The sequence below is a fragment of the Agelaius tricolor genome, unplaced genomic scaffold (genome assembly GCF_023055355.1).
Source record: "Agelaius tricolor isolate 1412-34295 unplaced genomic scaffold, bAgeTri1.0.p SCAF_31, whole genome shotgun sequence".
Classification (NCBI taxonomy): Eukaryota; Metazoa; Chordata; class Aves; order Passeriformes; family Icteridae; genus Agelaius; species Agelaius tricolor.
The window spans coordinates 3564834-3581078 of record NW_027269291.1 but is presented as its reverse complement, the minus strand read 5'-3'; the positions used below and the strand labels follow the sequence as shown (position 1 = coordinate 3581078).

Genomic DNA, 16245 nt, shown 5'->3' with positions numbered 1-16245 from the left:
GGTTTAACAAAGCCTGGATGAGCACTCAATGCCAGGGTTTAGTCCATGAGGAGATGTTGGCTCATAGGTTGGACTTGATGATCTCAAAGGTCTTTTCCAACCTAATTTATTCTGTCATTCTGTGAGCTGCTTCCAACAAAACCTTGCCATGTTCTCCAGCCTTCACCCAGCACACACCCATCCCAGGGCACCATTTTGCAAAGGGCTGTGTCACAGTGTAATTCTGATGGTTACGGCAAGTTTACCTTTGGAGCTGGAACCAAACTGGTGGTTTCTGCAGGTATGTCTGAATCCAGGTAGAGTTCGTGTAGAATTCAGGTAGGAGTTCTTATTTCAGCTGACAAATTATTTTGCCTATTTTGCCAACCCACAATGTTTTAGCAACAGGACAATGAATTTTCAGTTGGTGTTAAATGATTTCCATGGCTGCAAGGATATTCTCCCCTCCCTGTTCCTGAGTATGAACATGGCAGAGGTTTTACATGTGCAAGAGGATTTGTCTTGGGAATTCAACAGGAATTGGGCTGCTACATCAATCTCCTCAAGCAGAGGAGAAGAGAAATGGTGAGAGCCAGCACAGCCCAGCAAAATGCAGAGGGGTGAAGCTGGTTTCAGAGGTGGTGTCACCATCCCTGGAGAGTTTAACAAAGCCTGGATGGGCACTCAGTGCCAGGGTTATTCCATGAGGAGATGTTGGGTCACAGGTTGGACTTGATGATCTCCAAGGTCTTCTCCAACCTAATTTATTCTGTCATTCTGTGAGCTGCTTCCAACAAAACCTTGCCATGTTCTCCAGCCTTCACCCAGCACGCACCCATCCCAGGGCACCATTTTGCAAAGGGCTGTGTCACAGTGTAATTCTGGGAGTTATGGCAAGTTTACCTTTGGAGCTGGAACCAAACTGGTGGTTTCTCCAGGTATGTCTGAATCCAGATAGAATCTACATAGAATTCATGTAGCATTCAGGTAGAATAAGTTCTTCTTTCAGCTCACAAATTATTTTGCCTATTTTCCAGCCCCATAATATTTTAGCAACAGGACAATGAATTTTCAGATGGTGTTAAATGATTTCCATGGCTGCAAGGATATTTTCCCCTCTCTGCTCCTGAGAATGAACATGGCAGAGGTTTTACATGTGCAAGAGGATTTGTCTTGGGAATTCATCAGGAACTGGCCTGCTACATCAATCTCCTCAAGCAGAGGAGAAGAGAAATGGTGAAAACCATCACAGCGCAGCAAAATGCAGAGGGGTGAAGCTGGTTTCAGAGGGTGGTGTCACCATCCCTGGAGGCTTTAACAAAGCCTGGATGGGCACTCAGTGCCAGGGTTTAGTCCGTGAGGAGATGTTGGGTCACAGGTTGGACTTGATGATCTCCAAGATCTTTTCCAACCTAATTTATTCTGTCATTCTGTGAGCTGCTTCCAACAAAACCTTGCCATCTTCTCCAGCCTTCACCCAGCACGCACCCATCCCAGGGCACCATTTTGCAAAGGGCTGTGTCACAGTGTAATTCTGGGAATTATGGCAAGGTTACCTTTGGAGCTGGAACCAAACTGGTGGTTTCTCCAGGTATGTCTGAATCCAGGTAGAATTCATGTAAAATTCAGTAGTTCTTCTTTCAGTTCACAAATTATTTTGCTGACCCACAATATTTTAGCAACAGGACAATGAATTTTCAGATGGGATTCAGAGCAAGTGATTTCCATGGCTGCAAGGGTATTCTCCTCTCTCTGTTCCTGAGAATGAACATGGCAGAGGTTTTAGATGTGCAAGAGGATTTGTCTTGGAAATTTTTCAACAGGAACTGGGCTACTCAAGCAGAGGAGAATTGAAAAGGTGAGAGCCAGCACAGACCAGCAAACTGCAGAGGGGTGAAACTGCTTTCATAATGCTTTAGGAGGTAAAAAGGACTTTTCTTGTATGTGGATAGAAATATTTGGAAATAACCAGGTGCATAATATATTTGGACATAAAAAATGCACATATTGGGTCAGTGCTGTGGAGATCCTTGAGCTGTAACTGTGGAGGTGGGTTTCTGTTTATAAACAGAATATAAAGAGAATATAATTCTATAATCACGAGGTAGGGAGCTCAGGAGTGACACCAGGTTGATGTCACAGCCAACTTGTGTTGATTTACCTTGTCCTGCAACATCCAAATGAAGCTTGGAGCACATTAGAAGTGAGTGGAACTGGTGGAGAGCAGCAGGACCAGCCTTAAAACTGAGGGTGGGAGAAATATTTGGATCGAGGGGAAATAGGGCAAGAAGCAAAGTTAATTACTGAATGGCTTTAGTGGAAGGATGGAAAAGTGACCCTTACCTCATTTATTTTTTCTGTAGAAAAAAGGATGGATAGAAAAATGTGCTTTGACTGTGGCTGCCACAAATGTATGACAAAAAAAAAATTCCCCCAAAATCCTACACCTCTTCTCTTGTTTGAAACCCTTTGTAAAAGGAAAGTCACACTTGCCAAGATATTGATATTTGTTGTAAATGTACCAAATTTTCCAAATTTCTTTACAGTATATTTAGGATTGTTTAATATCTAAATTGAGTGAATTTACACCTGAAAAGTAATGTTTCCATTTTTTTTTTAAATGGCAGTGATTCTAAAATCATCTCATGGCATGATTTTATTCTGAAAGTTAAAAAACAACAACATAGGGAAAGAATTCCTTCTGGAACCTGTGAGGAAAATAATTTTATTTTAAATGACCCTCCTGACCATCTTCAAAAACATCTGAGAGAAATGGGAATCTCAAGTTTATATGGAGCCATCAGCAAGCTAAAGGAGCCATAAATCAGAGCTCTGAGTTCATGTAGGTGTCTCCAGATTTTTTTGTGGTAAATTTACCATAGATTTACCATTATTTACCATATCTGTGTCCAGCTGCTCCAGAGTCCCACTGGAGGAACATTCCTAACATATCCTGAAACCTCAGCATTCAGTGGCAGAATGAGCAACGAAATTGCTCAAAGAAATTGCTCACCAAAAAGAGCTTTTTACTCAAAAACTTAAATGGCAGCTTTATTGGAATCACTCTGGACTAATTCAGATGGCAAATCCAAGAGAATGGGATGATGGAGGTTTCACTGCACCATCAGTCCCTAGGGGATCTGTGCAGTAAAACAAATAAATAAATTTAAATAAATAAACTAAATTTTGTAAATAAATAAATTTTAATTTTTTCTGGTAAATAAATTAATTTTTGAGAGAGGAATCTGACTGGCAGAATAAATAAATGAGGAGTAAGATGGAGAATAGAAGTTGTGGTGCAGGTGGCTTTCTGGAAACAGTGGGACAAATATGATTGAGGGGAATATTAAGGAGAGTGTGTTTGGGAGAGCAAAATGCAAAATACCACAGGAAAAGAAAGTCAGGAGGTGGAAAAGTCCCAGGTAGATGGATCTGTGCGTTCACAGAGATAAACAGGATTTTTGGTGGAGCATTTAATTGTTGAATGCTCCATTTAATGATGTTCTGGATATTGTAGAGGCCTTTGCTATTGTGTAACTCTGGGGGTAATTACAAATTCACATTTGGATCTGGGACGAGGCTTCTGGTTTTGCCAGGTACATTTACCCTGATTTTTTTACTAATTTTCAAGTTTGTTAATACACACCAAGATCTGGGGAATGGCAGCTGTCAAGGGCATTGCCCACCTCTAAACCTCAGGAGGACATTGCTATGATGTCCCTTCTCTTCCTTTCAACAATGTTAAGAAAATATTTTGGGGGTCAGAAGGAGCAATTCTGCCTATCTAATCCACTCTCTGAGATGGATTAACCCAGCTGTGTGACAATTTCAAAACAAAAAGACTTCAAGTGGCTGCTCAGGAACCTCCTGAGAACCTTTGTCATTTCCACAGCCTGCTCTTCCACCTGGAAGAATTTATCCTTATCCTTTATCCATCTTTATCCTTCAGTAAAGATGAAATTGGGCAGCATGGAAAGCTCAGAGCATCATTATTTACTTCTCACTTTCCTCTAAAGAGAGGTGATAAATAGAGGTGATAAATAAACAGCATCTCCAGCACAGGCACCAGTTCATCAAGCCAGAATAACAGGTCACAGGGCTGTGGTTAAAGTAGATGTTTTTTTACCAAAATTATCTCAAACCTTCATAGCAGTGGGCAAACAAACCAAGGAACTTACAGGAACTGAACTGCAGCACCAGAGCAGAGGCAGCCACCACTCTGAGTAAGAACAGGAAACTAATATTTTGCAAAAGTGCTGAAGCTTCCTGTGAAAAACAAGACTTTATTGTTTTGTGTGTTCAAGATCAAAGCATTGCACAGATTGAAAAGGAGAAAAACACCCTAATTCGGAGTGAGGTAGATATTTATCTCTTCAGAAAGCACAGTACTGGTGATGAGAGAGAAAGAGAGCAGGCTGACAAATTCGTCCTCTTCTCTTTCATTTCCATGTACCCCATGGCAGTGACCTGCCCTGGCTCATCTGTGTTTTATACAGGGATTTATCATCAGACTTTTTACAAGCTCCTGCCTTCCTCTCCCTAACAAACCGTCAAAAAATTTCTAAAAACCAACTGGGAGCAGGGGAGGTGAGGGAGTTCCCAGCAGACATCAGGCTGGGATGATTTTAGGCCATGATTTAGTCCTGGCCTGGTGACAGTCTAAATCATGGACTAAAATCATCCCTAAATCATTCCTGGCCTTTTCAGATGCTCCAGGAATTCTGCCTGGCCTCTCTGTGTCTCCCACACAACAGAAGCAGCTTCTGCATCATCTGCTGTAGATGCTTTGGCTCTCTAAAGGTGTCCTGGCACGAGATCCCAGTGATCAGGCAGCTTCCCACTGGAATTATGGAGAATCTCCAGCTCAGGGGCTCTCTCCACTGTCACACACACCATGGTGACAGAATCCAGTGAGTTGTCCCCAAGAGGAATGGCTGGGTTGGGTATGGACATCCAGGTGTGGATGTCCATGAGCCTTTTCAGGTGTTCCAGGGATTCTGTTTGGCCTCTGTGGCCTCTGTGTCCCCCACACAATAGAAGTGTCACAGACATCTTTTATGGAAAATCCTTTCCTTAGGATTTTTCCTCCTGAGAAGCTGAGAGGCCTCAGGAACAAAATGTAACCAATGGTTATCTGCTGCTGTGGAATGCAACAGGTGCATCTGGGATTGGGCTCATGTGGTTGTTTCTAATTAATGGTCAGTCACAGCCCAGCTGGCTCGGACTCTCTGTCCCAGACACAAGCCTCTGTTATTCATTCTTTCTTTTTCTATTCTTAGCCAGCCTTCTGATGAAATCCTTTCTTCTATTCTTTTAGTATAGTTTTAATATAATATATATCATAAAATAATAAATCAAGCCTTCTGAAACATGGAGTCAGATCCTCATCTCATCCTCAGACCCCTGTGAACACGGTCACACAGAGGCAGCTTCTGCATCATCTGCTGTAGATGTTTTGGCTCTCTAAAGGTGTCCTGGCACCAAATCCCAATGATCAGGCAGCTTCCCACTGGAATAATGGAGAAATCCTGCATTTCCAAGTGGCTGTATGTAAGATTGTAGGAACTATGGATGTGTAATCTGACCTAAATCTTCTTTTCTCCTCTTTGCAGAAGTGACTCCATCTCCCTCGGTCTACAGGCTGACCTCCAAAGATGCCCAGGGTCTGGAAATGTGCCTCATCACAGATTACTCCCCTGAGAAGCTCACTCTGAGCTCAGCTGAGCAGCAGACATCTGCAGTGGTGGGGGTGGCCACTGATGGGGACAGTGAGGAGTCCAGCTACCTGTGCACCTACTGGGCCACGAGGGATCAGCTGCACTGTGCTGCCAGCCACGAGGGCTTTGGAGAGCTGGAGGGAGAGGACCCTGAGAGTGGTGAGGGCATTTCTGGGGCTGTCAGCAGGGTTGAGCTGCTCTGTGCTCCCACAGGACAGGGGAATGTTGCTTTCTTGCCTCTTTCCTTGCCAGATTAATCCATTTTCTGACCCAGAGATGGGGCAACTGAGAGGTGTTTTAAAAGCTTTTATTCTATTTTCAGTCTCATGTGAAGGGTGAGACAATACAGATGTTATAATTCACATTATGACAATCAGAAGCTAATTATTTCCTAATTATAGTACATTATAAGTGTTTCTTGGCCTATCAGCTTTTGCCACACCACACTCTTTGTAGTAAGACCCACAAAGGGTAATTTTAGATTATTTGCTTAAATGCCTTAAAGCAAATAATCTCAAATTACCCCTCGTGGTTCCTACTACAATATATCTTTCATAGTTCTATTTCTGTAAAGTATCCAGTCTTTTTTGTAAGGCCACCTTTTGAAACTTGTTTGGAGAATTTTCTATAAATTCATTTCCCGCACTGTAAGCCTCTGGCAAGCAATAGTTCCTTCTCCCAAGAAATTTAAGTATTACTTAATCTCTCAAGGCTGAATTGGGATTTTTCAGCCTGGAAAAGGGAAACATGATAAGCATTTCTTGGGGAATCAGGTTTTTGCCACACCATGCTGTAAATGCCTTAAATCCAATCATCTAAAATTACCCCTTGTGGGTCCTACTACAATGCATTTTTCATAGTTCTATTTCTCCAAAGTATCTAATCTTATTTATAAAATCATCCTTTGAAACTTGTTTCTAGTTCCATTTCTCTCTCAGCAATGTCTGTCCTGTCCCATGGCATTTCCAAGTCAGCATTTCTCACCTCCAGGTTTGCACACAGATTCCCACTGTGTGAGCCTTCTGCCAGGCTTGGAGAATTCCCTACAAATCCATTCCCCACATTTCCCCCTCTCTCGTGAACAGAAAAAGCTTTTTTGATGGTTTTGATTATTGTCTCTCCTTTGTTTATTGTCTCTCCTTTTTTTATTGTTTCTTCTTCCTCCTTGGTGGAAACAGGATTAAGGATCAGCAGACTGGTACAGTCATGGCAGAACACACTGTGGGGGGACAGAAAGCTTGAAATCCCTTTGTCCAAAGGGACATTGAAGTTTAATTAGATCATGTTTTATGCTTGCCCTGAAAAAAAAAAAGAGAAAAGAGTGTTTATGGGAGGGTTTGTTGGCCAGAAATCCTAATTTAGTCCTTCTAAGCAGAGCTATCACCATAGACCTCTGAAGAAGTACATTTTTGTTATTAATCAAATTTATTGTCCCTCTCTGCAGGTGCCAGTGCTGTCTGTGTCACAGGGCTGTCCCTCCACTTCAGGACAGGTATGTAACACAGCATTTTAGGAGAAAAGTTTGCCCTGACTAAAGTAAATGTCTTTCTGTCACCATTGAGTCAGAGATGACACAGAGTTGTATCAAAAGGCAAAATCCCATTTATTTTCTCCTCTCCCCTTTTATACCTTAGTTAGCTACAGGTGGAACTGATTGGTCATTAATCAACAGTGTGGAAAGCCGGGGCATCCAGGGAATATTTCTGTGTCTGCTCTGGGCTGCCCCAGGGGAGCACTGACTCTGACCCTCATGCATGGAGAAAGTTTCCTGAACATCAGCATGGACTGGAATCCACAAAAGTGTGGAATAGATTATAGAGAGCAGTGTGGGTGCATCACTTGGTGAGATATTGAGGTTTTTAGGATTTTTAGTGTGTAGTGGATGGAAGGAAGATGGAGGGCACAGGGTGTTGTCCTGGGTTTCTTCTTCATGCTGCTTCTTCCTCCTTCTCCATGGGCTTGGGTGGCATTTTGTAATTGGGCGGAAAAATCCACATTGGGATCAGTTATTGGGTTAAAAAGGAAAACAATCCAGGTGTCAGTTCTTAATTGGATAGTTTAGTCTTAAAAGATCTTGTACCAAGAGATTGTTGGCCATTTAGTGCTTTGCTAATGAAAAGCTGCCGAGCTCACAGTGGTGAGACTGTTTTACTGATAAGAAATAATAAACACCTGAGTTTGAACATTAAATACCATCTCAAGTGCCTTCAATCCAGACCCAGAGAAACCAATAAATACATTTCACATGATTGGCTAGTTAACAAGACACCCATTTGTAAACAACCTTATGAGGAAAACAGCAAAACAGATTGTTAAAAATCACCACCTGCAGATTGTTTCATATCTGACTATCACTGCTTTTCCCCAGCTCCCTAAAGCTTCCCAGGCCAATTCATGGGAAATTATTATATACATAATATAATATATTATATACATTTTATATATATATAAAAAATATATATAATATAATGTAATATAATAAATATAATATAATATAATATAATATGTTTTAATATATGTATATATAATACAATATGATATATGATATTATATAATATGATATATAATATAATATAATATAATATAATATAATATAATATAATATAATATAAGCTTATCTGGCTTACTCTCTCTCTGACCAGACTTCTCTCTCTCATCTTCCCAAGTTTTTGCTGGTTTTCCCTGCTTGCAGAATTCTTTCTGAAGCAGCAAAACGACAGAAAATTTCCCCAAAAGGGCCCCTACAGATTTTAAACATCAAGGCTGAAAGTTGTGGTGTTCGTGCAGCCTTGCTGATCCAAGCTGATAATTTTATGCAGTGTAGTCATGCTTTTGCTCTGACTCACCACAGAGCTGCTGCTGCTGCTAAAGGTTTAAAATCTTGAGAAAAACATCATTCTGCTGCCCACCCCAGAGCAGTTCCAGGTTCTGCTATGAGTCAGCACCGCTGCATTTCAGCTGTCAGAGGAGCTGGGTGATTTTGGGTGCACAAACACCTCGTGGAACAGCAGCTCACAGGCGGTTTCTGTGCTCAGGGGTGCTGAGGGCTCTGGGGATGCTCACAGTTCAGTCCCAGAGAGAGAAAAAACAGATAAACTTTCCCAGGAATTGTTCTGGGGAGTTTTGAGAAGGCTGAGAGAAAGAATTGAAACAATCTCGCAGCTGGTGTTTGGAACAGTTGATTTCTCGTAAGATGTTTTCCAAAGGCTGTCGTCTTAATTAGCCAAGGGTGTTGATTAAATGACCAATCAGGGCCACCTGTATCAGAATGGTGTGTAAAAGAATGGATTTCTAATGAAAAATGTACAAAAGAATGGGTTTCTAATGAAAAATGTACAAAAGAATGGGTTTCTAATGAAAATGTATAAAAGAATGGGTTTCTAATAAAGAAGATATAAAAGAATGGGTTTCTAATGGAGAATATATAAAAGAAAGGGTTTCCAATGAAGAATATATAAAAGAATGGGTTTCTAATGGAGAATATATAAAAGAAAGGGTTTCTAATGGAGAATATATAAAAGAAAGGGTTTCTAATGGAGAATATATAAAAGAAAGGGTTTCTAATGGAGAATATATAAAATAGAGTTTCTAATGAAGAATATATATAAATATATATTTAAAATAAATATATAAAAGAAATAGAATCTATTTCTTTTATATTATTATATAAATAATATCTTTAAATATTATATAATTGTATATTTATATATTATATCATGTATATATTTATACAATATATATTTTTCTATAATATATAATATAGATTTATATTATTTTCAAATACTAATGGTTTTGTAACTTCAGATTAATATAAAATTCAAATAAGATTGTGTTGTATGATTAAAATCTGAATTGTTTTCCCCCTGCCCATCTTCAAGAAAATTTAGCAGGGGGAAGGAGAGCTCCCCAGCATCCTGGGTTCACAGTGCACAGTATTTAAAACCAGAGTGGCTTATTGGATAATTAAGTGGTTATTGAATGGAAGAAATTAAAGTTTCTGAGTCCTCCTCCCTCTCTCATTTCCTGCCCTACCAGCTGACTCCATGACACAATGGAACAACTTGGTTAAAAAGAGCTTTTAAGTCCTCTCAAAAGGACTTAAAATGTGGGACATGAGGATGTCTCAGTGCTCTTTCAACTCTCATTTTCTGGGTTTTTTTTTCCAGATGAGCACTTGAACACCATGTCTCTGTCACAGCTGGGCCTCAAAGTCGTTTTAATGAAGGCAATAATTTTTAACGTGCTGATGACCGTGCTTGTGTGGAAGAAAAAAAAGGTGAGGATGCTTGGAGGGGGAGGTCAGAAAACATCTGGATTGGCTCTTCAGCTGTGAATGCTCCTTCCCTCTGGAACAGCTATTTTTGCAGGCTATCCAGACTTCTTTTGTCTGCCAGCAGTAAAATTCCTCCCTTCCTTTGGCCACACCATTCTCACCACCCCTTCAAGTTCTGTTCCTGGTCCATAAGAAAATATTTTCCCTTTCAAGACATTTCTCCCTTCTGTTGGTGCATCCATCCCTTCCCTTGCCTGCATTCACCCATCAGATTTCTCCCCTCACCTGCCTCCAGCTGGGACAGCTCAATGATTATTGACTTTAATATAAATTCTAATATATCAGCTTTTCCCAGCGTCTGTTTTACTCTTGCCTGGACACTTCAGCTCTGCAGTTGTGCAGCTGTCACCTAAATAATGATTTAACAAACCTTTGTTTTTGTTACAGGACTGAGGGGAACCAGCTGGGGCAGTCCTGAAGTGCCAAACCCATCAGCTTTGAGAGAGCATCGTGAGCAAGAGGGAGCCCAGGGAAATTCCTTGTGCAAGGGACACCCCCCTGCTGCTCTTACACATCACACCAGCCATCTGGTTCTAAATTGCTTCATTTGCATTGCTATAAAAGTGCTCAAAATGAAACATTTCCAGCGTTCTGCCCTCTAGATGTCTGGGTCATTCACCATCAAGTGCCTCCTTTGCATGAAGCACACTTTGCTATAATTTTACATTGCCATTAAAATGGCAACTTCTGCCTGGAGCAGTGCTGTGTGTTAAAAACTGCAAGCTAAATATCACCTGAATGGGAAATTTTCCTATTTTGGTAGCTTTAGGGTGCACCCCCAGAAACCTTTCCAGGTGCAAAAGAAACCCTTTGAAAAGCAAAGGGAGGCTGACTCAGGATGCACTGTCCTGCCACCCTTTGCTAGATCAGAGCAAAATATCCCATTTTTTCCCTAAAGGATGAGCTGCAAGTTTCCCAGAAGTCTCAAATTCAGTGAAATTGGGACTTCAATGTCACGGAAAAAAAAAAAAAAAAATTAATTATTTTTTAAAGTCTATCTGACCATAACATCTTATTTTAAACCAGTTTAAGATGCTTTGTGTTTAGTAAAAATACAAACCACTTTTGTTCTTTTTGTTTACTTCTAACAACCTGAGGTTTCCCAAGCTCTTTTTGTAACAATTGCATAAAAATGTACTGAAATATTTCCCTGTCCATGTGTGCCCACCTTGGAACTGTGCTTGCCTGTGGCATCTGCATGCTGCTAATCCATGAACTGTCCTGGCACCCATCGGATGTCTTGGCATTTCTTGAGGCTGTTATCAAACAATTCTTATAAAAAATGAGAAACTTGTTTGTCTTTTTTATTTGTTGTTTGAGGCATTGCTTCACCCTTCCAGCTGAGCTTTTTTTGGGGCGGGAGGGAAGGGATTGGATCCAGCATGGAGGGTGGGAATAAAGTGAATAAAGTCCTTAGGTAGGACATCTGTGCTGTGGGGAGAGAGAAGGGGGAGCCCCTCTGCCCCAAGGGGAGGCTGGGCTGGTTGGAGACAACAAAATCATGGCTTGGTCCCACTCAGGGTCACACTGAAAGAACAGGAGAAAGGATTTCATCAGAAGGCTGGGATGGAATGGAATGGAATGGAATGGAATGGAATGGAATGGAATGGAATGGAATGATGATGAAATCTTGTGACTGACCAGAGAGTCTGAGACAGCTGGACTGGGATTGGCCATTAATTAAAAACAACCACATGAGACCAATTGAAGATGCTTTGGGGTGGAGACAACAAAATCATGGCTTGGCCACACTCAGGGTGTGGTGGTGTTTGCAGGGGTCCCAGAACGAGGGAAGAGATAAGAATCTTGACTCCATGTTTCAGAAGGCTGATTTATTATTTTATGATATATATTTTATATTAAAATAAAATGATATACTAAAACTATACTAAAAGAATAGAAGAAAGGATTTCATCAGAAGGCTTGCAAGGAAAAGAATGGAATGATAATAAAATCTTGTGACTGACCAGAGAGTCTGACACGGCTGGACTGTGATTGGCCATTAATTAGAAACAACCACATGAGCCCAATCCCAGATGCACCTGTTGCATTCCACAGCAGATAATTATAGATATATATTATATCTATATATTATATATTATATAATATATTGATATATAATATATATTATATATATTATATATATTATATATATTATATATATAGATATATATAGATATATAGAGAGAGATATAGATATTATATATTATATATATATATTATTATATATTGTATATAATATATACAGATAATTATTGTTCACATTTTGTTCCTGAGGCCTCTCAGCTTCTCAGGAGGAAAAGATCCTGGCAAAGGATTTTTCATAGAAAATACCATGGTGGCACTCAGGGAGCTGGTCCCAGGTCCAGCTTGGTGCTGCTGTGGGGTGCACAGGGCCCTGAGGGGATCCCGTGTGCTGTCCCCCACTCTGGGGGCACCTGCTTTGCAGTGGTGACACCAATGGGCCCCCCTTGCCTCCAGGTTCTGTCTGTCCCTGGCAAAGCTGGAGGGGAAATGTTCTCCTTTTGTGACATCAATTTCTGCAACATCTTCTGATGCCTTTAGGACTACCTAAACACAGAGGCCAGACAAAATCAAGGGAATAAAAAGTGGTTCTATTTACTGAAGGTACATTTTGGGCCCCCAGGTGCTACACCCAAAAATGGACCATGGGCCACAGATTTTCACACTTTTATAAGTTTGGTCCATTTGCTTATTGGGGGTTAATCTTCCAATTACAGCTTCAGCTAATGAAGTCATTTACCCCCAGTTTTCTCCCCCAAATCACTTTTGTTCACATCTCTCATGGCCTGAGGCAGTGAGGTGTCCTTGATTCCCAATTGCTGTGTCTGACCAGAATGGGAGAGCAGCAGCTCACACTGGATGATGGAGTTTAGAGTTCTACACTAAAGAACTGCAGGATTACAAATCGGTGAAAAATATAAAAGCTAAAATCCTAAGGTGTCATACTTGAGACAGAGACAACACAAAGCCACACTCCATTTTCAGAAGGCTTCAAACTGATTTTATTATGGCCTGCATGTTTTTCTACATTCTTACAAAGCTCATAAGTTTACACTTTACTCATTGGTCACCAGAGACAAACCAAGTGCTCATTGGAACAGGCAGTTGAATTTTCTCTTATTTCTCCTTCTTTCTTTCTTGGTTTCTGTGTCAGTGACCTTGGTAGGAAATTCTTTCAGGGGTAAACATGGATCCTCTGATCCAACTGCTCTGTGGCTCACAGCAGTCACTGTGAAACCTCTTCCCCATTCCTGCTCCTCTGCACTTTCAGATCATCCAGAGCAGTTGGGGCTGTGGGACACAGGGAGGGTTTGTGTTTGCCCAGCTGCCCAGACCATATTTGGATTATATAACAAGTCAGAAGTCATTGTATTTCACGGATTTCCAACCAATTCACCTCATCCCAGAAAATTTCAGGGATGTGAAAGAAAACTTTCCATACTCACTTTTAGCATCACTTTTTAAAATTAATCACCATAGTAAATTTTTTATGTTGCACTTCAACTCACTCCCAAATGAAAGGGCAAGACTTAAGGACTGTGCTGCTTCTATTTCCACACCTGAGGTTTTCCTCTTCCAGGTTAAACTGATCCCAGGGACAGGATTTGCCAAGTGGGAGATGAATTAAATATTTTGACTAAAATGGCTCCAGGCATGTGACCTGCAAAGCCCTGGATTTGCAAGGTCTGCTCCAAAGCTGTGAAAAATGCATATTTTATTATTGGCTTTTGGCAAATATTAAAATGAATATAATATTTGCTTTATGTTAGAAAGTAATGCAGTATTAATTTTCTTAAGTAGTGTGCTAAATATAGTTTTAAGTTATAACAAAATGTTAAAATATGTAAGAAACTTTATTTAAATAGACACCACTATGCTATGTAAGATACTTTATTTAAAGAGAGGACTCACACCGAGATAGCAGCCACAGGACACCTAAATCTTTCAGAGAAAAAGAATTTATTTTATTACTATTAAATTTTACAATTTTAAAACCAAGTGATTGGTGTTTTTCACAAAAGCCACTTGCAGATATCAAGCTGCCAATCTCCCACCACCACAATGTGCCCCCCCTTCCCTTCATTTTCTTGTTTATTTCAAGCTACAAAAACCACAGAGCAAAGCAAAGCCAGGAAATAACCCAGCAGGACAGGATGTGTGTGAAAAACACCAATCTCTTGTTTTTGAAATGTTAAAAGTTTAATAGTAATAAAATGGTTAGAAAAATAGTAATATATTTAGAGTAATAAAAAATTGGACAATTTGGATTAGGACAATATGACACAATAAAAACAAAGAGTTATGGACAGTCTGGGTACCTCTTTCTGAGCAAAATAAGCCTAAAAAGGGACCCACGTTAACAGAGGATTAACCCTTAAAAACAACAGCCTGTTGCATATTCATACACCTCATCCATGGTGTATAAATTCCATTCAAATACAGGATTCTGTCTGGGCAGTGTCAGCTTCTTCCTCTGAATCCTAAGGTGTCTTCAGGGCTGAGCAAGGTGGGAAGAAGTTCATTTCTCCTGATAATGGAGCAATCAATTCCTTTTCTCTGAAAGATTCAGGTGTCCTGTGGCTGCTATCTGGTGCGAGTACCTCATTCCTTTCTTTAAAAAAATATCCCACGTACATAGTTTCTATTTTAACATTATGTTATAACCTAAACTCTATTTAACACACTACCAAAAAAAATTAACGGAGCATAACTTTTTGACATAACAGAACATTTGCAAAATATTTGCAAAGCTTGAAAAAATATTTGAAAAAAAAAAATTGAATGTTTGCAACGAGCCAATCACAAACCACCCATTTTTCACAGGGTGGCCCAGCTGGGGCAGGAAGAGGCCACAGCACGAGTTCCATGACGCCACAATCGAGATCTGGGTCACCACTGGTGCCCGCCTGCAGCCCACCACAAAAACCACTTCCTCTGGAAAGTGCAGCACCAAGGGCCTGGGGGCGGCACGTGGCAGGCAGGGGAGAGGCTGTGGAAAAGAACAGCAGACGTTAGACCACAAGGCAAAGTGGAATGAAAACTCACCACAGCCTGCGCCTGCGGAGTTGTTTTGGGCACAGCAGGAAGGATGGAGCTATGAATAGAGTGGGCAGGAAAAGGAGGGCAGAAATGCATTATAAAGTGTGTGGGGGGGTGATGACTCTGGTTTTAGCTTTTCTGGTTTTCAGTGGTACTTCTGTGGTAGTGCTGGAAACAGAAATTTTGAATAAAAGGCAAAATAACCAATGTGAAAAATGTGTATTTTATGATTGGCTTTTTGCAAATATTCAAATGGATATTATATGTTATGTTAGAAAGTTATGCTGTATTAATTTTTTTAGTAGTGTATTAAATAGAGTTTTAGGTTATAACATAATGTTTAAATGGAAACTATGTATGTAGGATATTTTTTTAAAGAAAGAAATGAGGTACACTGAGATAGCAGCCACAGGACACCTGAATCTTTCAGGGAAAGAGAATTTATTTCTCTATTATCAGAAGAAACGAACTTCTTTCTGCCTCACTCAGCACTGAAGATGCCTCAGGATTCAGAGGAAGAAGCTGGCACTGCCCAGCCAGAATCCCGTGTTTGAATGGAATTTATGCACCATGGATGAGGTGTATGAATATGCAACAGGCTGTTGTTTTTAAGGGTTAATCCTCTGTTAACGTGGGTCCTTTTTCGGGCTTATTTTGCTCAGAAAGAGGTACCCAGACTGTCCATAACTCTTTGTTTTTATTGTGTCATATTGTCCTAAATCCTAATTGTCCAAATTATTATTACTCTAATTATATTACTATTTTTCTAACCATTTTATTACTATTAAACTTTTAAAATTTCAAAAACAAGTGATTGGCATTTTTCACACAAAACTCTTCACAGAGAAAACCTGAGCCAGGGGTAAGAGGTTCTTGCTCCTGCTAAAACACCCCACAAAAGTGATTAGTTCCTTTTGTTTTCTCTTTTTCTAGTGAATTGCTCAGGCAGGACCTTTTGGCCTAAGGATAGCCTTAAGTTAGAGGTGAAGTCCCCAAGGTCCTATGAGGTGTCTTTTTACTAAATTGAGCAGAGAAACTTCTGGGCTTTTCTTCCTTTTTAAGGAGACAAAGGATGATTTAGTCACTCTGTCAACAGGGGACACATTCCTACACATGAGGGGATAAAAGGTTTAGCCAAAGAATAAGAAGGGC

At 40.3% G+C, this 16245-nt stretch overlaps 1 gene segment (V, D, J or C); it reads left to right on the top strand.

Moving 5' to 3' along the window:
- Window positions 1–1511: 1511 nt before the first annotated feature.
- Window positions 1512–11336, top strand: LOC139601520 (T cell receptor alpha chain constant-like). The segment is given in 5 exon segments: window positions 1512–1570; window positions 5592–5855; window positions 7141–7188; window positions 9863–9972; window positions 10417–11336. Coding segments are annotated over 4 exon segments (369 nt in total).
- Window positions 11337–16245: the final 4909 nt, after the last annotated feature.